At 41.5% G+C, this 23,535-nt stretch overlaps 3 protein-coding genes across 3 annotated transcripts in view; 2 read left to right on the forward strand and 1 right to left on the reverse strand.

The window, feature by feature from the left end:
* The window catches only part of cpne5b (copine Vb), a 133,087-nt gene extending 126,624 nt beyond the window's left edge, over nt 1–6,463 (forward strand). Inside the window, exon 23 of the transcript XR_003931458.1 lies at nt 6,444–6,463. The gene's annotated coding sequence lies outside the window, so the exon portion shown is untranslated. The remainder of the gene's footprint in view (nt 1–6,443) is intronic.
* Nucleotides 6,464–7,646: 1,183 nt separating this feature from the next.
* On the forward strand, nt 7,647–12,114 carry LOC115389350 (apoptosis facilitator Bcl-2-like protein 14). The gene is made up of 4 exons (XM_030092848.1): nt 7,647–7,796; nt 9,287–9,405; nt 9,813–10,034; nt 11,054–12,114. Exons 1-4 carry the CDS (start codon nt 7,667–7,669, stop codon nt 11,078–11,080), a joined length of 498 nt encoding a protein of 165 aa, XP_029948708.1. The 5' UTR covers nt 7,647–7,666; the 3' UTR covers nt 11,081–12,114.
* Nucleotides 12,115–17,482: 5,368 nt separating this feature from the next.
* Nucleotides 17,483–23,175, reverse strand: LOC115389229 (adenosine receptor A1-like). The gene is made up of 3 exons (XM_030092703.1): nt 22,760–23,175; nt 19,383–19,677; nt 17,483–19,304 (listed from the first exon to the last, which is right to left on the reverse strand). The coding sequence occupies exons 1-3, from the start codon at nt 23,098–23,100 to the stop codon at nt 18,918–18,920; spliced, it is 1,023 nt and encodes a 340-aa protein (XP_029948563.1). The 5' UTR covers nt 23,101–23,175; the 3' UTR covers nt 17,483–18,917.
* Nucleotides 23,176–23,535: the final 360 nt, after the last annotated feature.

The raw sequence follows: 23,535 nt of genomic DNA on the forward strand, positions 1-23,535 counted from the left end.
GTAAGTCATTGTGGATTCAGGTCTCCTCTGGGATTGTTCCTGTCAACATGATGCCTGAACCAAATGGATCCTGGCACCATTTCTCTCCTCTGTTTGTTCGCGTGGCCTTTATGCCCTGAGGAGGGTAGAACAAAATGGATGTGCAGATGAGAGGATCTTGCACAGACAACTGTCACTCCAGGTCGTTGGGCAGATTGTTTTCGTCAGACTGTCACTGATATGCTGCCTGTCCATCAGCGGCCACAGGACTCCTATCAAGATTCTATCTGCTTCCATCCTCAGAGTCCAACTCTGTTAGTGTTGCATTAATCAGCTCCCGGTGTCTCCAAAGCACCACAGCAACTGGCTTGTTTTATTTTGGAATGGTTGCTTATTTTTTTTTCACAGTACTTGAACTGACTAGAAATATAAAAGAATTCCTGAAAGCATCATGATTTCTCTTTTTCAAGGAATCAATAAAAAAAAAAACACAAATAAAGTAGCCATTATATAGTCATATTTTAGCAATCAGGAAATTGCTAGTTTCATTGTCAAATTTCTCCCAGAATGCTTTGTTGTTGTTTCATTTTTTTTTTCTCAAATTGAAGACATATTGAATTTCTTTCTGATGAAATATGCTCCATAAGTGAAGCCGTCTTGCCTGCTTCTGGACCTTGACTGAAAGTTAAGACACCCGGTCGAGGTCGGCTCATAATTATCAAAGTATGAGACTTTGGTGCAGCTGCTCCGCTCACAGAGGGAGCGGCCAGCTGAGATGATTTAAGCACCTGTGAAGGATGTGCAACCTTTGAAGCAGCGTCTAGCCTGACCTACATGCAGCAGGCCTGGGGGAGACCAACCCGCGGCCGGGAACTGGGGAAATGGTTTCTGGAAATTTAATAATGATCACACTTGACAAGGAACACTGAAACAAGTTATTGGGTGCGTTCAACTTTCTGGAGCTGAAAACACAGCCGGCTTTCAGATTACCTGTTGACCTTTGGCTGAACAACTGATTGCCTGCTCATACTTTTTTGTTAAATAGTATGAAGAGGATGTTTAAATCATCTTCCTCAGTACTTGATTGAGATAATTGTGATAAATACCTAAAGCCAGAAAAATTGACTCAATTTTGTTAAATGTTTTGGCAAAAAACATCTAAAATATATATTTTAAAGCATTTCCTCTATAGAAAGATGAAAAATGTAGCCAATAAAAGGGGATTTTGCAGGGTTTTTTTTTTCATTTGTCATGTGAAAAGGGCACTCACACCAAGACAGAAAGGGCACAGGCTTCGGTCTCTAAGCCGCCGCAACTTCAACCTCCCCAATCCTGGATATCAGGACCAACATAATCCATGCAAGGTGACACAGAGGGGTCAAAATGTCAGCACATATTCAGCTGAAACATGAAACTTACTACTTTTTAACAAGAACTTAAATCATAATAAACTTTATGTGGAAATATGTTTGCCAATGCAACTGCTAGGAATGCTCCAAGTGACTAATTTCTCTGTCTTTAACAAAAAATTTCAGTGATACAACCAGCAGATTTGAAGTGACTCACTCGGTTACCAGTCATAATATTACAGCCGCTCTGGGTAAATCGTGTTGAATCGGCACGAGTGTGGCTCACTGCCACAGGAACAGACTGTGTTCTGTGCAGGTTGTGCTTCGCTGCAGTGATGAGGAATACTGTGGTGTTTTTGTTGCTGACATGGCCCACGTGTTTTCATGTTTAAAGTACTGACAAACTGTGCTGGTTTTGCTAGATGAAAGGACATCTCTTTAATCTTTTCCCACGCAGGTACAGGGAGGGTGACTGTGTGAAAGTTCTGTAGCTCTGACTAGTGACATTTTTGGAACAAGGGGGAGGTGGTGGCTGCTTATTTAAATTGTGATTTTTTTTACAGTTAATGTTACCTTCAGAGTCAAATCCCTCATTACCATCAAGAGCAAAGGATAAGCGGCAGTGTGCTGCGCTAATTGATCCCCCAAAAAAGTTTCTGTTTTGGAAGCTTACCATCTAATTATATGGAAGTCCATACTGTGGTGTATGCATGCATAAAGAGCAGAGGAAACTGATGAGAGAAGTATAATTAGTGAACATAGCAGCGAGAGAGCAAGTCCTGGTTGGAGAGAAGTGAGAGTCTAATCCTGAAGAATTAATTAGCAGACTTGGAAGTCCGCACTGGTTTCCTCCAGAGAATGAGCCAACCAGAACACAGCTACACGATGAACCACAATCTTTGAAATAAAGGTGAGGCAATGTGCAGATTCAACCTCACCGCCAGTCAAAAAATCCAATCAGTGCTGATTACTTTATGAGCTGCACCCACACACCGCTGCGTTGGCTTTGAATCCAGAACAGCAAAAAGGGACCCGAGGTAATAAACAAAAAGGAAATGAGGGGAACTGGTGCCATAAAGTTTTCAGGATATGAACAAAATGTATGAAGGTGGAAGCTTTTTTTTTCCACACATCAAGTAGAATTATCACCTCATTGTTGTCTGCCTCTGCAAACCACCTACAGGTACCATTATAGAGATATACAGTAGAGTTACTGTTACCACAAGTGACAAAAGGTGAGAAACACACAAAAGGCGCCAATGCAGATGAGATACAAGTTATCTGTTATACACCAAATGACAGGACTGTGGGACAAATCACTACTATAAAAGACATTTCCCCAAAAAGTGTGAGGATTGAGAAGTGATGACAGTAGAGATAGTCTAGTGCTAGACAGTGGTTCAAATCCCTACAGGCACTAACATTCAATATTAACCTCCACTGGCAACCTTTGTTACCGCTGAGCTAATAAGAAATGCCGCAGAGCAAAAACAACAGCCCTGAGGGGAATCGCCCAAACACAGCAGTCAATCATTAATATTTATATTTTACCTTTGGCCTAATGAAGAACCGGGAAGCATTGGAATGAGGCAACAATAGACGTGTGCAAAAAAATACAGTCAACAGACATTAAGAACAATAATATTTTCCTCTTTTTTTCAGCTGTAAAGCATCTTGAGAGACAGAAATGAAGACTGATTGATAACTTGATCTGTAAAACAAAGGCACCAGCATACAGAGCGAACCTCTGCAGCAACAAAGTCAAGACATCCACCGATGACATGCATGTGTTAACACACGTGGTAAACACTTATGGCTGTAATGAGAGAAGCTGATCTTAGGTCAGGTATCGTCAGTGAGGACATGTCACAGTAAATTGAGAGACAATCAGGAAAGCGATATGACTGAACACGCAGCCCGACGCTCCTGCAGGTCACAGAGTCCAGTCAACTAAATGTTATTTAACTTCTCAGACCACTGAGATGATTACGCCACTGAAAACAGCTTCCGTAACCCCATGTGGAGCTAAAGCAGCATTAGTAGTTAGAGGTGGTTAGGAACTATCCTGAAAGCTTGAAGAACCTGCAGCACAAAGGCGAGAGCAAGGCTCAACAGCACAAAACAAGATGTGATTATAAAAGAAAAAAAAAAGTTAAATATTTCCTTAGAAACTTTTAAACCAGGACTTCGCCAAACATGTTTGAAAGAGTGGTGCAAGAATGCTGGGAGGGAGCAAACTACTTGTCAAAAAGAAAATATTTCCAAGCCTAAAAAGTAATAAAAATCAATCTGCAAGTATTGATCAGGTATTTCATTACATGGAGTCAGAGAAGACGATCCCAGTGTAGCTTCCTACACTGCTCCAGAAGAAATGAATCAGAAATGAATATCTCTGGTTTTACAATCGCATTCTCAGAGTACAAGCAGATCCTTCTGGCTGTTTGGCGCTCATACATATACCATCCATTATCAGACAGAATCTCCATCCCTGTATTGGTTTCAGAAGCTCACAGCCTCATTATGCAGTATGTTCTTACAAACTCTTTCCTGGAAGAAAATCTTTTGCTCTCTTTAAGTAATTTATGGGTTTGTTTTAAATACGTTTTTCAGTTGGTGGATGTAAACGCATGCAACCGTTGCCTCATTTACAGATATTATCATTCTGTGTAATAAGGGTCTACCTCCTCCATTCAATACTGTGTAACTTGTGACCTGGTTTTTCATTTCTTCAGGCATTCATCATAGTATTTACTGCATTTTCACACTAATTTTCAACCATATCAAGATTTTCTACAAGCTGTACTTTTCTGTGTGCTTTTCTTGGATGAACGTGTTGACTCTAAAAGATTCCATTTGGAAATATCAGTTATTCAAATTATTTCACGTCCTTCCAGAAGACATGGATTCGAGTGGCTGAGCAAACCTATTTTCATCTCATCTGTGACATCCAGTTTGTAATCAGATCAAAGGCTGACACTTCCCAATCTTTGGTTAAAACACTTTTGAAATGCTTGTGGTGAAATGTTGCCATCATTAATACAATATTAAGACAGGCATTAGTTAGGAATAAAATCTGATGGAACTTTTTGTTGCAGTTGTTATGTGAGTGCCAAACATTCAACCTTAAAGGTGCCTTAAGGAGTTTGCACGTTTTCAGCGAAACAGCGCCCCCTGCAGGCCTTGGGTGTAATGCAGCTTAGTGAAAAACTCGTCCCTGTGGCTCGCGTGCACGGAAGAGGGGGACTCCGTCTTCGCTCGTTTAGAAGCGCTCAAGTAAGATTTAAGTTTCTTTTACCTGGTGGAGTCTGTGCTGGAGTTGTGGCAGTGCTAGAAGCCAGTCTTTTCTTACTTTCTGGAAGATCCTGCTCAGTTGTTGCTCATTAAGCATCTGGCGGAGTAATGGCGGACAAGACGAAACCTATCCAGCCGGAGCGAGCATTACGTCATTCCTTTCAAATTATCTCCCAAAAAATGCTGGTGCCGGACCGGCACTGCAACTTTTAAGTCACAATTTAGCGCTGTTAGAGGTACTTGTAATGAATATGTCAGGGCACACTGTACACATCATTAAAAATGTGTAACATATTTATGGTGGAAAATAAGTATTTTTCAGGTTGTAAAGCTCCTTAATGCACCTTTAAACCTTTAAAGGGAAAAATAGTCCACATGTTTTAACTGCTATGGAAACAGTGGCGACACAGTGTCAAAACATTATGAATGCAACAAGAAATGTATGTATTTTCAACATAGAATATCTTGTTGTGAGTATTAATCAACCAAAGGTGTAAGAGCAGGATCAGTGGTATATACAGTAGTTCTGCTTGTTTCAGTCATGATAAAGTTGGTGTGCACATGATGAGCTCCAACATGCTTTGATTAGGACAGTAAATAATGTAGATGCAGTGTGTGTGTGTGTGTGTGTGTGTGTGTGTGTGTGTGTGTGTGTGTGTGTGTGTGTGTGTGTATGTGTGTGTGTGTGTGTGTGTGTGTGTGTGTGTGTGTGTGTGTGTGTGTGTGTGTGAGGGTGGGGCATTGCTCGTCAGAGAGTGTGGTCAGTAGGTGAATGTCGCCATCTCCTGGAAGTCATAGTGTATGGGTGAATATTTATCTATGCCTACATTTACACGCCATCTCTTTTGGGTAGCTGTCCTCATGGAGAGAGTTTGATGTTGCTTTTTTTTTTCACTAAACAGTCATTGCAGATAAGCACTCTTGAGGTTGACTGTTACACTGCATGTCAAATGAAAAACTGCTTGCTGCGGCCTCCTCATTCAGCAAGAAAAGCGCTGCTGTCGCCATGGCCACCAGCATGTTTCCATTAGAAAACATTACACTGGGACAAAATACAGTGCAGTGTAGAAAGATGTATTTTTCCCAAGGTCAGACCGAGACGGAGAGCTGGAGGAGGCTGGTAAACATTGACATAATCAAACGGCTGTTTGTCAATAGAAAATCAAGAGCTTTTCAAGCAACATTACAGTCTCAAACAATATGCTGAATGATGACAGAATTTATTCTTATTCCTCGCTCTAAGTCGCAGCTAATAGGCAAACGGTACACAGAATGCAAGAGTGGTGGGAGGGTTATGGTGACAATGTTATGGTTACTGTATATTCCCCTGAGATAGAGAAGCTCCGATGTCAGCCAGTCGGACACAGACAGGCTTTTAGTTTCATGGATATTATGCATAAAAATAATCCAGGACTAACATTTCAAATCTTTATTTCTAGTATGCCAGTGCAAAGAAATGCACACTATTACAATCCTTAAGTGTATGCAGGCTGGAAGTATTCTTTATACTTTTTTTTTTCTTTACTTCTACTTCAACTAATCGCATCAGCAGCTTCTTTTGGTGAAACTTATATTTTACATACAATGTTTTACCATTAGTGCTCCTTTTTGTGAAAACTTTGGCATCAACTGCTACTTCCAATGACATACTTCTTCATGCTCTTCCTCAGGGAATCCAAAATTTCTAGTTATTCTTTCTCTTTGAGGCTCCAGACATGAGGCTCATAGCGCTATGGCTAGACTAAAAGACAGGAACCTACTTTTGGCCGTTGGGTTGGAGATATTACATTAGTGTATGTGTAACACTAGTTGCCAGTGCCACAGCTCTTTTGTTTGTGACAGTTTAACAGTTGGTTAGTATTCTGAACATGGAAATCTGCTGAGGCTCATGAACTACTGGTTTTGTTATGTGTTGTCAAAATGTAGGATCTCAGAGACAAGTCTTGCTCGCTCTCTCTCTCTCTCTCTCTCTCTCTCTCTCTCTCTCTCTCTCTCTCTCTCTCTCTCTCTTCAATTTTAATATCCCCCCTTTATAAGTTTCATATATTTGCAGTGTAATAAATAGGGTGCTGCTATCAAGTCACTTGTTTCTTTTGTCTTACAGGGAGAAACCAGGACAGCTGCTGTCTTTTTCTCTGGCTCGTCCTGCTGGCTTAAGTTGTAGTATTTTCTTAGTTCTCTTACTGTAACAGTACACTCCTATTTTCCAAAACAGCCACATATGGAAGACATTATTAACCTGTACCTGTGAAAACAAATTGATTGTACAGAGTTACATTTGTCCAGACAGAATTGAATATATGTCTAATACATTTTCCCTTTTAAAAGGTATTCCATAAATTCTGTCCCACATATTTGTTCAGTGAGTCACTCTGCCTTGGCACCACGAAGGAGCAGAAGGGGACTTTGGCCTTTCAGATGTTTTTTTTTTGTGTTTTTTTTTTTTAATTTCTCACTGCTTGAGCTTTGTACATTGTTTTAAAAAGATTAACTAAATTATGAGCTCTGAGACAAGTAACAAATGCATGCACAAGAAATGTCATGTTTGATAGATCATTTTGATGTTGTAATGTTGAGATATTTAATTGGAAAGACTGTTTATTTCCCCATTTCATAAATCAATCAATTATGTGTGTGTTTTACGCTGGTAAGTTTGTCATAGGGTTCAACCCAAATACTGACGTTTACACTCAGACGGTGTGTTGAAAAGATATCCTCTCACCCATTTTTGTATCAAAAAAGCAAACAAAAAAATGCCATATTGTAATTTTTATGTCTTCTCCTTCCCTCCCACCTCCCAGCCTTCTTGATTACATTGTTCACAGTATATCGAAAAGATAAGAGGAAAAAGTCTGACCTGTGGATTAACTGTGTGAAGGTGAATACGCTGCACTAAAGTATTCTGTGTGAAAAGTGAAGTTCTCGGGTGTTCGGGTGTTTCCGGGACTTGGTGTCGGAAGATACCGAGTGAGCCACGCCTCTTCCTCCTCCTCCTCTTCCTCCTTGTGCGCCTGCTCAGTCGGGACTCGGAAGAGAGAGACACAATAATGGCTCCGACAGCAGCCGATGTCGAGCTGCAGACGACTCTCATCATTCAATGCCTGTTTGACGAACAGGACCACAGGTACGACCGACAGCTGAGCGGCGGACTGGAAACTGACGGAATTGGGGATGAAGGTGAGCGCGTGCCCGCGCGCGTGTGAGAGTTTACCGTAATTACTGCGTTACCTAATAAAACGAAAAGAAAGAATTAAGAAGAAAGAAAAAAAAACTTAGCTTTATCCAAGACAAAAAAGACGCGTTTTCGGTTTTATTTATTTTTTAACGATATAACTGTATTTCTGTTCACACATTTTCGCACGAACCCGACAAACCCGGTTGAACCTGTTGGCCTCCTCTGACTGCACCACTCCCACTCCCGGTTGGTTGCTGCCAGCTGTTTAGCACTGTACTCTCAATGTGCAGCGCGATATGACCAGATATGCATGTAAAGAATTAACCATTACTTAAGTACTGTTTTAGCAGTACTTATATTTAGGAAATAAATGTAACTTGACTCATATTTCCGGTGCAGTTTACAGCCAAAACAATAACAACCTCTGAATACCAAATTCTAGACGTCTACATATACTGCCCACACATTTTGCACATTGTACAATCATAACGCATTGGATTTCATTACTTAAAAAAACAAACAAAAAACACTTGAATTTCCCACCTTTAGAATTATTGTAAACAGTCTTGAACTATTCTTCATTCTGTCTTTGTGTCTTTTCGATTTAAAAATGCCCTTTTACCTCAATGGTAGTATTTTTCAACATAAAGAATTTTACTTTTAATTTATTCAAATTCAAGAAATGTGAGCCGTATTGTACTTATGTATTCATTTTTAGTAATTTTGTTCAAGATAGTAGGACAGCCCTGGTATAGATTCAGACTGGAAGAGTTATTTAGTTTAGCAGTTTGCAAAAAAAAAAAAAAAAAAAAAAAATGGTGGGGGCAAATAAAGTACTGATTTTATACATATCACAGCACATAACTCTGGATTCAAGTGATCAAAAAAGAGTGAGAAGAAAAAAATCATGTCTATCTTGTTATCTTAACCAAGCTCAAACACCCAGTGTCAACATTTAACTTTCCTATTGCTAAATTCTTCATCGATTTGACCGTGTGACCGTGTGAGAAAGCTTGTCATTTTTTCCTGGGATGAAGCTACATGAACACAATGACTCATGTTACATTCAGGTGTGACAATAGAGATTTAAAAAAAAAATCTGACCTTTCCAACATTTTTGAAGGTTTATAATACTGTTTTGATTTATAACCCTTCAATGATTTGGCATCTAAAGATGTTTTGTGTTTCGTTTGGTTTGCAGTGAGGTTCTGCTGGGCTGCATTATCTTGAGAGGCGTAATGAATACTTTGATTCCTGTTTTAACATGAAACAAGAACGTTCCCCCCTATTTGATGGTCACACCTTTGATTCACTTAGCAGGAAACTGGCAAGACAGACATTCCGATGAGTTTCTTGCCTTTCACACTTGTTCCAACTTGTGTCTGTGTTCCTGTTTGTAAAGTTTCTGTTATAGTTTTTTCTGTTTCTCTTCGTGAATGAAGTTAGAATTATTATTTCTTGATAACAATTGTATCTTCTTCTTTTTCCATAGATGACGGTTTTGATCCAGTTCTGATCGCTGATAGATTGAGGCGTATTGGTGATGCTCTTGCTGAAGACCCTCGGTTTAATGCTGCTCTGACTGACCTGAAGAAGGCAGCAGCACAAGAGGTACGCCTTCAACAGCTCCGTCTTTTACCCTTTCTGTGACGCTCATTGAGATTCCTCTGAAATTCAAACCCTCAAAACATTGGCTTATATCATTACAATCCACACAAAGACTTTCTGTTGAGATAACAAAATTACATCTATATTTGATTCTGTTGTATCAGAAAACGTCATCGAGCATAGATGGCCTATGAATACCTCCTCTTTACTTTTATTTTCAGTCTTTTTTCAGGTTTTACTTGAAAGAAAACAACATAGATATAGATTTTTTTTATCCCCCTCAAATATTAATGCCTCCCACCTTTGTCCTAATAGTCTATCTGTCCTTCAATCTGTCCTGTATCTATCCACACAGCACAACAGGATGACCGCAGTCACCTAATCCGGTTTTTCCTAAAATCCCTCCTCAGGCCATGGAAGAAGCGTTCAGCCAGAGCGTGGAAGTCCTCTGCCAGAAGCAGCTCAGTTCGTCAGCTGAAGTTGCTCCGGAGGTGCAGCTGATCAAGGCTTCTGTGGCCGTCGGGCTCTACATCAAGAACTCAGCCCCAGAGCTGAAAAATAAAGTCAAGAGTGTCATGGCTTCCTTCATCAACAGGCGGGTGGGACCGTGGATCGCTCAGCAGGGTGGATGGGTGAGTGTGCTTTGAATTTTTAGGCCTGCCTCTAACAGGTATACGTGTTCATCAGGTACAGAGGTCTTCATTAGACGAGGACGCAGACGCAAAGTCTTCCCTGCACGTTTAGTTTCACTCTGACTCAACCTTCTTCTGTTTCTTCAGAAATCGTTCTCTGTTAATGTTCATGCCCTCTCAGCTGTTCTTTATCGCTACACATGACCGGCGTGTTGCTACACAGCCCGCTGGCATCGAGCCATTTGCTCTGTCATGCTGACAGAGTTCTAATCAAACCGCTGCCCAGCAGAAATAGAAACTCATTCCTGAGGTAGTAGCGAGTTTTCTGACATACTTTAAGTGAAAGAGTTCGAAACACTGATACTGAGTGACTTAGCAGACATTCAGTTATATTTATCTGTTTGAAAAGTCTATGTACAAACAACAGAGTGTGCAAAGCTAAGATTACGGTAACTTGGCTGGTAAGGAAATGGAGATAAGAAGCAGGAATTCTCTGTGTTAGAGCTGTAAAATCATTAGCTACAAAAAGGCAGACCAAAGGTTTATGGAGGTTGACATTACGGCCTCACTCAGTAGTGACTTGTACTTCTTTCAGCCTCGTAAAAAAGATCATTTGATCTCAAGCTGTTGCCTGGTAAATTAAATAAAACAACGTGGTGTTGTAGATTATGTGGTTTAAATTGTACTTGAGTAAAATTCCATTCAAAAAATACTTATGAAAAGTATTTGACGCTGATCGTTGAAGTAGGCTGCTGTGCAATTATTCATCAATAATCAATGTTATAAGTAGTTCGACTGATGTGGGGTTAAAAAAAAAATCTTTACATGCTTTTTTTTTTTTTTAGTGCTTCTCTTTGATAATAAAGTGTCTTTCAATGTGTGCTGATGGTGCCAGCTGCACTTTTCTGCACCCATAATAAGTTGTGTGCTGGAGCTACTTTGGATCTACATTTTGAAATGTCTGCTCACGTTTCAAATCCCTCAGTTTTCTGACCGCTGCCTTTGGTTTTTCTTTTCAGGAGAAAGTGGCGGGTCACTCGGTCTGAATGCCGCCGGAGGAGTCCACCCTCTTTATCTGATCACCAGCAGAGCCGACAGTGGTGCTGCTCAGGGTTTCATTGTGACACTAAAACCTCCTCACTGTTGCAAATCCTGAGTTTCTGTTTGATGCGATCTTGTCCTGTGCTGTAGAGCAACTATCAATCATGTGAGAGAAGAATAGACCAGACACGTAGTATCATTTTCACAGTTAATTTCCAAATAAGTAATAAATTAACAAAAGGGATCAATCATTTCAGTAGATATTGATTTTTCAGTTAGAGGACACTGAATATCACACAGACATGTAATCTTTATTACAGCTTGTACTGATAGGATAAATCTCCTGGTGTTAGACATCAATCGGTGGTGGAGGCTTCTGTTTCTGATGGTCATTCTCATGTTTTGCAAGCCAGCGTACTGTAGTGAGTGAAAACTTAATTTATCATTTATTTGTTGTGCCTTTTCTTTTGCTATATTTGCAGCTCATTGACATTGAATATTGAATTCACGATGTTTACAGTTTGGTGTATTTAAGTGATGTGACCTGAATTGATATTTCCGGGGGGGGGGGGACCCTAACCCTAGAACAGAAGAACTTGTGAGTGCTTTCTATTGTTTAAAAATCTGCCAATAAAGTACGGGTAATCCAATGACGCTATTTAACTCTCACTGATCAAATGACTTGTTTACATGTGAAACTTTGGACATAATTGAAAATGCACATGGAAACCTGTTTTTTTTTTTTTTTTTGGTTTTTAATGTTTGTTGAAATAAAACACACTGCCTTCAGCCTGCAAGGACCTCAGCTTTAAAGTGCTGTTCCCTCTCATGAGGGTTTGATCAGTGTGATTCCAAACACAACAAACACTTGAATGTGAATGTTTTCCAGGTTTTGTGTCATGTTGCTTTTTGTCAGCACTTTGTTTATTCGATTTTGCCCTACAGGCAAACAGCACATTGTTCTGAATCAAATGAGCACCACTGGAATTTTATTTTGTAATTTTGTTACCGTTTCAATAATAAAAGCTGTTCAACTTGACTGTTTTTCCAGTGTGTTGATTACCTATTACTGACCAGCTGATTACAGAAGACAGACTTCCTGTCAACACTCTGAACGCAGCCTGCTAAACAGAAGTGCAGGTGAACCAAGCTGAGAATCACTCTCCACCACATTCACACAACATGCATTCAGTGACCACAGCCACCAAATGTCATGAACTCGTTTCTCAGTTTCTAGTTCACCACCTGCAAAAAGCTAAACTTTTACAGCACCGTTTTTAAATGCTAAGACACTGAGTTCAAAACTGTTAGAAACGCAATCAAAACAGAATGATAGGTGAAAAAACAGGGCATTTCTGCTGCAGACCAATCTGTATGAAATCTATAGAAAATGCCAAAAATGTAGACAACAAAATAAATTTTAAAACAATTCTGCAAGAAATACATTTGCCGTTATGAGGAACAATGTGGCTTTCCAGCTCTCTGCTGCAGTGACTGTATGGTCTGTGCTGTTTCTACATCCATACTCGGCCTTCTAGAACCTCAGTGAAGAACTTTTTGCAGTCTGGAGGCGGAGGATTTATGATCACTCTCCACTCTGGATGCAGGGAATGCTGGAAGTGGAGCTGTTTCTCCTGCATCTGCAGGGAAGACACAAGACATGGTGTGGATGGAAACATGTGGCCAGACGCAGACGACCGACTGTTGTTTGCAGTCAACTTTGTATTTTTTTTGTAAGGTTCAAAAGTATCTGTGCAAAGACAAAGAGAAAATCAATGTTCTTGAAGTTAATTGATGCATTCCTGAATCATTCTTGTTGCATTATATGGCAATAGTTCAGAACACTGAAAGTTCAAAGGTCTCATTTTATTATAAAATACTTATTTATCCAAAAAGAAATCATTGAAATAAAAGATTTAAATGTGTTTTATGTAATCCTCTTTATTGTTAAGTGTTCAGCTCAGAGTGACAGTTTGATTCCAAAGTGAGACTTTTTGCTAGAGCTGTGATTGTATTATCTTATTTTGAGACTGTATGAAGAATTTTGTTGGTGAGGAACAGCTTTGGGGATGAGATTCACAGTTTCGCTGAGATGCATGATTTCCTGAGGTGATTCCTTTTCGTTGCACTTGATGCATTGACAAGCTAATCATTCAATGAATAAATCAATCATTTTCCTCAAAGTTGCTTCTTAAACATGCTTTTCATCAAATAATGTGAAAGTTTGTCAACCTCAGTCTAAAGTCCCAAATGATGAGAATTATAAAGCAGTAAACTTAAATCTGAGACTTCTGTTGTGCAAAAGGACTTCACAAATAAGTCAGCTCTATCAAATTTTTCATTATCAATTTATTTTTTGTTTGTCATCCTTGGAGATCCAGATCTTTCTGGCACATCTAGTCTGTAATGTCATTTGTCAAAGTCCACTTTTATAAATACTTAGTGGGTATTGCTGAAAAACTGCCAGTCCAACATGTTTATGCCCACTTTGACAACCCGCATGTATCAGTCTGCCTGTCTGGGGAAATATCGCTGCTCATTATCAAGGTCGACATTATATTAAAGGAAGAAAAACTCCAAACATACAGTTTATGAATGCTTCTTAGATATTTTAATCAGATGGATTCTGAGGGATGTAGGGGAGCAGCTGGAAATGGGGAAATTATACTCAGCAAGTAAATCCAACACATTACTGGAGATAAAAAGCCTGTCAGTCCTCTGAAATCACTCTGAAGCTTTAGTCTTGCTGAGCTTGTTGTGCAAACAAGTTTGTTACGGATTTATGTGTTGAAAGGAAAAGGTTTATCTCCAGTGTTGTTGATTTTTTTTTTTCTTTTTCATAATTACTTTTTAGATGAATTATTTCCTAGTATGGAAACTTGAAACCTTCCAGGCACATACGTGTTTTCACTGAAATAGAAGACCTGGTAGCACTTGTGCAAACAAAAGGATGTTTGCATATGCATCATTCAGAATTTTCTGAGTTGGCTCACGGAGCAATTTAATGCTATGTTAATATATGTGCATGAAATGTGTGTTTCATTGCGGCTTTTAGGGGAATAGGATGCCTGGAGAATACTCACACAGTTTTGGTTTCACTGATAATCATTTATAAAAATGTAGATATGCTATTTTAACTAATCAGTGATTCAGATCATATTAAGAACAGATGAGCTGTAGCCATACAATCTCAGTTTATAATCAGAACCACAGATCTTCTCAGGTAACATTCTAATGCCGGGAGACTGCAGTTGCACAAGCAAGATTTGATAAATTTGCTTTTCCTTTCTTCCCTTGTACTGTACACAGACTTGGACCAATTGGTATCTGGCATCCTGCAAGAAATGCCAGTTATCTCAGTTTAATTAGCTTCACATTGGCTTCTGTTTCCTTTTTCAGCAACTGGCCTAATCTACATTTTAGTTTGTTCTGGAAACAAAAACAAGCAAAAAAAAAAAAAAGAAACTCAAAGAGAATTAGCAATGATTATAAAAAGGATGGGCCTGTGGGGCTGTTACTTATTCATAACAAACAGTAAAGAGATTTTTGACAGTTCATGATTGACATTCAATTTTTATCGTTGAATTGTACCAGTGTAGTTAAAAACACATTTTGGATCGCTTCATCGGGTGAGCGTTCCGCAGCTCTTCACTGATTGTGAGATTGATCCCCTTTGTGATGTGTACTTTGACTTTTGCGCTGTGTTGGTGAAATACCCTCCTAACTCCACAATCTGAATCAAAGAGTTTATATAGAAGATTATTGAATAAATGTCTCTTTTATGTGAAACGATTGCTGAAAGAAGTCGTCCAGCAGAGAGCAGCACTAACCACAGAATGACTAAACACCAGCATGCACTGTTTCCCCAATGTGACAAAGCCTCCAGCGACACAAGAAAAGAAGAATTAGACGCAGTTGTGAAGTCCACCACCTCCACCCATAAAGCCAAAACGAGGACATGAATGCATGAGGAATTCTTGCCGGTGGCCATAAATTCACACGCACGAATCGCTCTCACAGGATCATGACTTTCACGTTGAATAAATCCTCCGCTGTCATGTTTTTTGTTCATCTTGAAGTAACATGCACAGGTGACATTCTTGGCCCTGCAGCCCGGGTGTTTGCACAGTGACACCTCTCCGTGCTGCGGCTCGGCACCTCCGACCAACTCCACTCTAACTTTGTGAGACACGGTGAGAATTCAAGAGTCGACAGGCATGAAACTGGCCGGGAGGCGAAGCCAACCAGCGAAAAGCTTGTCTAAGTGAGGAGCAAAATGATTTGTGACCCTGCAATCCTTTCACTCCGTCTGTTGTGCGGCCTTTTCATATCGCAACAGTGCTTCTTCCTCTTGAGAAGACGTTTCTTTTATTTAATTAAATGTATATATTAATCTGGAATATTTATGATACTAATGGACTTAAATGGTATCTAGTTTAAAAGATGTGATGACTGAATTAAAAATCTGATGCTCATGCTGTTTTATTGAAACCGTCTTCATTTGTATTTTGTTAGGCAGCGGCTCTTAATGAATCATGATCTTGTTTTTCTTTTTCTTGGTTAACAATAAGTCTGTTTTTGTCCCGGTGTGCTATTTCAGTTTCAGAGGAGACTCCTTCCAGCCTTGATGCCATCACAAGTGTTAGATGTGCAGGTACTTAATTCCTCATTGCTTGTAAATGAATCAAATTATTCACCTTCTTCACATCGGTTTGACTTGAGTGGAGCCAATAACATTAATGATGGCTCGGCTCCAGCGAGTAATTTGGCGTAATTCAGCAGGAAATTACAAGTCGCTCTGATGGCTGTGAAGCATTTTTACAATTCGAGCCTCACTCTGCATTTTCATCTTGTGAAACTGTTTAAAAAAATTTTTATTTTTTTTTTACATATATGTTTTTACTTACCATCATTTGCTGTACACATTGTGAAAACTGAGGTCAAATTTGGCACAGTGGTGCAGTGGTTTGCACTCCTGAGATCACAGAACAAATAAACCTCTTTTTTTTTTTCTTGAATTGTAGCTGTACACCAACAAAAACACTGCTTTCTGCTGTTTGAATCCATCTACTGACCTTTTTATTTTGACATACCTTTATAATTAGATATTGACATTTAAACAGCTCATAATGACAGCACACGGTGCTCGGAGCCTGCAGCACTTCGTTGTGATGAACAGTGTCGACATAAATCTAAGCTAAAGAGTTTTTCCTCGGATATCGTCAATATACATGTGAGAATATTGCACAAATTTAGCTTCATTCGTCACACTGGTTCAGTCCAAAAAAAAAGAAAAAAGACAGAACTCAAAGCCACTATGTGTACAAGGGAAACACAAGTAAACAGAGAGGCAGACATACATCCGAACAGAATAGGTGAGGCTGACGACGTGGCGACAACGCGAAGCGCTCGATGACGATGGGTTCAGGAGTTACAGTAACACATGACTCAGTGGCTGAGTTTGCACTTCTCTGTTACAAAAGCTTCTGCAGTTTCTACCTTGCTCTATTGTTGCCGTTATATCCATCCAGGCTTCCCTGTGAGTCGTTTCACTCAACAAACTGTTGTTTAATGAGATGGGAGCTTTCTAATTCTCAGATCACACACTCACATTGGGATAATCACCACACGCACGTTATTAAAAAGACCCATTTGCACTATCACCTCTAGTTATACGTATAAAGGATAGAAAACCGTTCTGCTGACAGCCAGCTGTTAGTGAGAATGGATGGTGCGACGCAGATAACGAGCCCCAAACACTTCCTCTGTTTGACAGCTTCTGGCTCCGCCGTCCTCGCTGGCTGCTGGTCGGTAATGCCTGGGCCAAGTTTGCCAAAAGTTGGTCAAGATACACAAAATCTGAGCAAATCCTCTTGTCGCAGTGATTCTTCAGCAGTTCTGTTGGAATTAAGAGTCTTTTTGGACCAAAATTCTACACATAGTGGCTTTAAAAGTGCTTTTACATGAACCAAAAACAAGAAAATGGTCATTAATTTTACAAGAGCAGCATATCAAATACAGTGAATACACATGATGAAAGTGTGTGTGAGTGTGTGTATACTGTACATGTTAAATACACTGTAAGAGTGGTCTTGATGGTGACCTTCTCTTGAATGTAAACCCTGGATAAATTCCTCAGCTGTTTTCCTATCCCTAATCTCCTCAGCGATTCCTGGAGCCTCTGTGCCCAAAAGACGGAAATGAATGACTAAGGTGTGCACCTCTGATCGTGTTTTTATACATAAAGGAGTGGAGAGAAAGTGAGATGCTATCTTTGTCATAAAAACACACGGTGTCTCCAGCAGTCTCCGCAATCCCACACACGGCTCTGTGAATTCAAATAAGTGCTCGCCTTGTACTGCGAGAACGTTCACGACTTCAGAAGGTGCATTTCACCACCCGTTCACTCGTTCACAGCTGAACGAGGACGTCCGACAAAATGAACAGCTGTTTGCACACGTAGGTCACTTTAAGACAGTATCTTTGATTAACATTTTTACATAGTTACATGGCGTATATATTGTCTGTGTCAGCAGCTTTATAACATGTTTATAACGTTTTCAAATGTCCAGCTGAGTCTCCATGGAAACAATGTTCACATTGCATGTTTGAAAAAAAAAAAAGAGTTCAACAGTAATGTGAATGCATCAAGGTCAGTACCTCCCATGTGTTCTTTTACAACCATTAGACCTGAAACACTTTTCTATTAAGTCTACTTTTGCAAAACAAGTCTATTAGTTTTGGTGCTTATTGTTGATTTGATAATGGTGTTAATATATATATCTTTAAAAAAAAAAGTTCACAGAACTATACAATGCCAACACATGTTCAGGAGATCGAGTTGTTAATATTCATTAAACATAATTGATCAGTTTAAGGAAAAACAGTGAGTGAGGATGTGATGCAGCTACAGCTAAATCTCTCAAAGCAAAGTTTTAGCAGTGAAACGCCTGTCAGGGCTCAGTGGTCGTCTCTGTGGTAAGATCATGAACAGATGAAGGAGCTCGGATGTGGCCACAGCCTCAGAGTAATTACAGCTAGATCGACCGTTGTTACCATTGTCCATGTTCTCGTTTACTGAATAGGAAGCATCAAGTCATGATTCTTGTCTTTTCACCTCGAGCGAGGAGTTTGTGAATCTTTCGTTCAAATGGTTTGAGGAATGTAAAAAGCATAACCTTCACATGCATCACACTTATGGAAAGATCAAGTTTGATGTGTCACTAGGTAACTTCACTGTCATTTAACCAGAAGTGCTCTAAATTCTACACTGTTTTCCCTACATAGACGCAACATACAGTACGTTATTGGTCCACTCGAAGCACCAAACTGCCTTCATGTCTGTGAGTCTTTCTGTAAAACGCTGTGTCTGGCCAAAGCTTTTCTTCAGCACGTCTTCCTTCCTTAAGGCCACTTGTAATGTAGCACATGATAGGATAAATGAGTTATCATTCACGTGAAAAGGCCTTATGTTTTCGTTTAGGCCAAACCTTTTTTAGTTTGTTGTGAATTGCCACACTCGCTGGTATTGTTGTACCACATATGCTACAAACATACACATACTGATTCAAGTCCAACAGGTTGTTGTTGAAGCAGATTAAAAGCCCCTTATCCCATACGACATCGTCATGATTCTGTCTCCTCAAACAAAATAAAGGTCTCGTTTAGGATCTCTGTGCTGATTTATAATCGCAATATCTCCTAGTTTGATGTAAGAAACTGTCCTGCCACAGATTTGTCCATCGGACATCCTTCAAATCCATTAAGGTCATGCGGACCTGTGAAGAAAAAAAAGCCTTTTCCACTCAGTGACCGACAGCGATCCGTCAGGCTTGCGAAGGCTCACACGTCATCGTCGTCGTCGTCGATCTGCCTCAGCCTCCTCTCGTGACTCTGGCCTCTCTGGCTCCCTCTCTGAGGAAAGCGCTCAGCCGGCCGGCCCTGACAGAGCACGTACTGTTTCCAGATTTTGCGGAACGCCGTACGGAATTTCTTGATGCGGAAGGCGTAGACGATGGGGTTGACGGCCGAGTTGCCGTGCGTGAGGATGATGGCGATGTATATGAGGAATATGGGCTTGTCGCAGGCGGGGCAGAAGAGCGTGATGCAGTTGAGGATGTGCAGAGGTAGCCAGCTGACTGCGAACAGGAAAAGGACCAGAGCCAGAGACTTGGCCAGCTTCAGCTCCTTCCCGTAGTAACGGCTCGGGTCGGTGTGGCTCGCCGTCACCTGCAGAAAAACCATCATCCATGAATAAACTCTGGCCTCACTCTGACCGCAGTCCTGAACGAAGCGGTCGGCCTTCACCTTTTTGTTGAGCTGCTTGTGGATCATGTAGAAAATCTCCACGTAGATGGCCACCATGAGCAGCAGGGGGGGCAGGACCCAGCCGAAGAAGTTGAAGTAGACCATGTAGTCCATGCTGATGACCGTCTCGAACTCGCAGGTCACCAGGAGGTCGTCGGTGATCACCGAGCCGTTGTCGCGCAGCCGCTGGAGGTTGTTCCAGCCCAGCATGGGCGTGAGGCCCACCACGATGGACACCAGCCAGCACAGCAACACCGCCGTGCCGGCCCGCCGGGGGGTCACGACCCGCTTGTAGCTATGGCAACAAAGAAGAGGAATTAAACATCGCCCCGGGTATAGGAAATATTTTGCGGTCCGAGTTAAATATTTTTTAAGGAACTGGTCCAACCTCGCCGACACCCGTGTTCAGACAGTGTCTGGCTGTAACACCACTCACCTACTGTCAGACTGGAACACGGGCCATTTCTCTCTCACCTACTCCCGGCCCTGGCAGCCCTCTCTATCACTCTCAGGCCGGCGTTCCACTGGAGGAGCTGAAGCTACTGATTGTGAGGCTCCACTGTTGTTTTTCATGGCGCTATGAGATACACTCCCTTCCTCAGGTCAGGATTTTGTGGAATTTATATTCATTTGCTCAGATGACACTCATAAGAATACATTTTTTCATATTCACTTACTTTACACTTGTTCTTTTTATGTTTTTCTCGTTTTTGTTTTTGAAATTGTATTTCATTTCCCCTTGCATTTACAATTGCTTTTTGAAGTTTGTGTTGTTTTGAAGTGTTTGCTCTTCATTCACATAAATGACACTGAAAAGTCTTGTGCATAATACAAATAAACTCCCTCATTGCTTGATGTCGATGAGTCATTTCTCCCATCTTAAAGCTTCCGTATCATCAGAAACCCTGACATCTTTTTTGACTTTTGAAACTCCTGAAGCAAAAGCAACATTTGATAAAACATCTAGTGTTACTTCAAGTGCAAAGTGTGAGAAAACGTTACGTGTTTTGAAAGAATGAATTACATCTTCTTAGAGTTCATAGAACTGAACTTACACAGAAATGTAGTGGTGCATACTGTAAGCATAATGATCTAAGCTCCACTGCCAGCTCAACCACTGCCATTGTGAAAAAGGCCCCGGCGCTCTGTGAATGGGTCACACAGAGCGAGTCAGCGAGACGCCCGGCTTACCCCACGGATTTTCGTGTTGTTTGGTTAAGTAGTTCTGATATCTTTGCATTTCAGCGGGACAATCGTCACATAGTTCTTGTTCAGCCTCAACTTGGAAATCTTCATCTGGATGTTTAAATTCATCAAATCTCAATCTCAACAGGGTAAAAAAACATTCCTACTGTTCAGACAAGTAAACTGTGGGAAACATAGCTGCGGTCAGTTCTTGGAAATGATAAAAGGACGTCATGGGTGCTCTCTCTCTCTCCCACACAGCGCTCTGCTAATAGGCAGGGCTGTGAGTTAGTCATTGTTAAGTAGACATGTGAAATTCCTGCGGTAGCCTGTTCATTTTTAATTCATTCAGACTTTTTCTCCTACAGAAAGTGATTTTTTTCCTGATTAGATGAAAAGAAGAGCAAAATGTATGACGTGGTTGTCTGCCTCAAGTGAACTCTCGCTTCTGATTGTGAGTGCTCTCCAGCAAATTTCACATTAAGGCAAACACGGAGACGCTCCAATTTGTATGTGTAAACACCACATTACTCACTTTCTTCTTGCTTCTCCCACATTTCTGTCTTGTTTTCCTTGTCTCGGCTAAAGAACACTGACTCTGAGTTCAGCCCGGATGACGCAGACCCAACATGGATGTGCAGATGTTAAAAGAGACTTCTGTGTCTTGAGTGGTTTTCCTCATATGTGACATAAGATTTTAGTTTCTAACCTCAACATGCACTCTGATGAGTCTCTGTACACCTGCTCGCAAAGTTTGGCTGTGTGTATGCATACAGATTATCTGCCAAAAAAAATACTCTCTGGGCTTCACTTCTTTTCATCATCCTGTGGGATTTTAATCTCGTCCTCCTGCTCCAGACGTCCAGGAACATGTGAGGACATTTTGAAATCTCAGTTTATCCTCGTCACGTGTGTGCTTCCACACGCCTCCGCTGTAAAAAGCAATCAGTGCTTGTTAAACTGTGTCCCTCCAGAGTTGCCGAGGTGGTTTAGGCAGGGGGACTCAATTTCTGCCTCACATTATCACTTCGCCACGAGACAGTAACACACGGGAGTCTGAAATCTGAACGTGTCCAGACCACAATCTGGTGCAAAGATGAATTTCTATCTGAGGTGAAAGTAAAAATTTCTCATTATGGAAACAGAGAAACCAACTCTACCCCCCCCCCCCCCCCAAAAAAAAAATGCTTACGATATACAAAAATGTAACAGTTCAAAGTGCAGATAGTCATCAATATAATGTTCTTGTATAATTGTCTTTATAACACACGCAAGGGTCTAAGTTCCTCTTAATGTAATGGTGTACTCTCACTAACCGATTGTGAAATACTGATAAATGTTTTCCAGTGTGTGTGTGTGTGTGTGTGTGTGTGTGTTGGTTGCCAGCTTGAGAAATTATGCAATTCATCAAGCAGCCACCATGAGCCTATTGACCAATCATGCATCCCCTGCCAGCTTCCTCCATGCTTCCTCCAGTCGAGCTGAAGTGGAAATGAGAGTTTCAGGAAAGGAAAAAGAATGAGGAGGATATGTAAATAAGAGCAGCAGCCCACAACATGATGATAATGCACCTGACATGAAAATAAACACTCTCACACAACTTCAAAAATGATTTGAGTAACAATTTTGAACAGGGAAAATGAAAAGATAGACCTGTCTCCTCCTTTTTGCACATCTTCAACCTGCCCTACACAGACCGGGAAGAAAACAGCTTCAGACCCTGCATGAGCTGAGATCTGCTACTGACACACATGAATATGGACAGAGATTATCTCAAAGCTTGATTGAATTCATTTTTCTCAGACCCTTCTCAGTGAGAATGTACAACTTTAGTCCACTGTACAGCTTTCATTTTAACTGATGCACAGAAAGTAACCTGTTATGCTTGAAACATTGGTTACAAACATTAAAACCATCAGATAAAACGTGAGTGTGGCTGTTTCATGAACATGTTCAATCTGCTCTGATTCAAGTGGAGATTTTACTGTGATGTGAAAACAGATTACTGTCACGTTAAGTTACCGTTCCAATAACCCCCAGAGAGAGCAGACACACACACACACACACGTTTCACACTGACTTGTGACTGGGGTCCAAATAAATCAATGGCACGTCCTGCTGCGTGTCCTTGGTCCAGACACAAAGGCGTCCACAAGGTACGAAAAACTGGAGAAATTCACCTTTCGGCCTACCTCATGGGGATCTTGACTCTCAGGTAGCGGTCGATGGCGATGGCCAGCAGCGCCAGGATTGAACTTTGCGTGAGGACGAGCACCGTGCAGGCGACCAGCAGGCAGCTGTAGAAGTGCGTCTGGAGCCCGATGCTGATGGTGATGGCGAGCGGGATGACAAGAGCTCCGACCGCAATGTCAGCCAAGGCCAGCGAGACGACGAAACAAAACGTGGTGTCCCTCAGAGAGCGGTTGATGCGCACAGCCCACACCACCATCACGTTCCCGACGACCGAGGACAGCGCGATCACCACCTCCATCCCGATGTAGAGCGCCTTGGAGGGCGGCAGACCCCAAGTCATGATCGCAGCGGACGCCGGCGGAGCGCGCGCTCAGCGGAGAAGCGACCTGCGCGCGGCGAGGGAGTCCCCTGTCTGAGTTTGTGGGCTTTCACTGAGGCGCCCACTCCGCTGGAGGCTCGCATGTTTCACGTCCCATGCGGAGCAGGGGGAGGAAAAGGTGCTCCTCTCAGCTCGGGACGTGCAGCTGCGCGCCAGACGCGCTCCCGACTCCGAGAAGAGGAGGTGGAGGTGGAGGTGGAGGTGGCCCCGCAGCCGAGCCGGCTGGCGGAGGAGGGACGGGACAGACCCGGGAGACTTCAGTGAGTCACAAGTCGGTTCCCAAAAACCACAATCACTGCGCCGCTTGTCCTGGGTGTCCGACATGAGTCGGAGGGCGAGAGACTCAACACATCCAGTCAGTCTGCGGAAACGTGAGTCATTTCGACAATTGCGCCA

The sequence above is a fragment of the Salarias fasciatus genome, chromosome 5 (genome assembly GCF_902148845.1).
Source record: "Salarias fasciatus chromosome 5, fSalaFa1.1, whole genome shotgun sequence".
NCBI classification, from domain to species: domain Eukaryota; kingdom Metazoa; phylum Chordata; class Actinopteri; order Blenniiformes; family Blenniidae; genus Salarias; species Salarias fasciatus.

Coding starts and splice junctions, on each gene's coding strand:
- LOC115389229 (XM_030092703.1), bottom strand. CDS start 23,100: ATGACTTGGGGTCTGCCGCCCTCCAAGGCGCTCTACATCGGGATGGAG. Junction 19,678..22,759: donor AGAGTCAAGATCCCCATGAG/GTAGGCCGAAAG, acceptor TTGTTGCCATAG/CTACAAGCGGGTCGTGACCC. Junction 19,305..19,382: donor ACAAGCAGCTCAACAAAAAG/GTGAAGGCCGAC, acceptor GTTTTTCTGCAG/GTGACGGCGAGCCACACCGA.
- LOC115389350 (XM_030092848.1), top strand. CDS start 7,667: ATGGCTCCGACAGCAGCCGATGTCGAGCTGCAGACGACTCTCATCATT. Junction 7,797..9,286: donor TGACGGAATTGGGGATGAAG/GTGAGCGCGTGC, acceptor CTTTTTCCATAG/ATGACGGTTTTGATCCAGTT. Junction 10,035..11,053: donor TCGCTCAGCAGGGTGGATGG/GTGAGTGTGCTT, acceptor TTTTCTTTTCAG/GAGAAAGTGGCGGGTCACTC.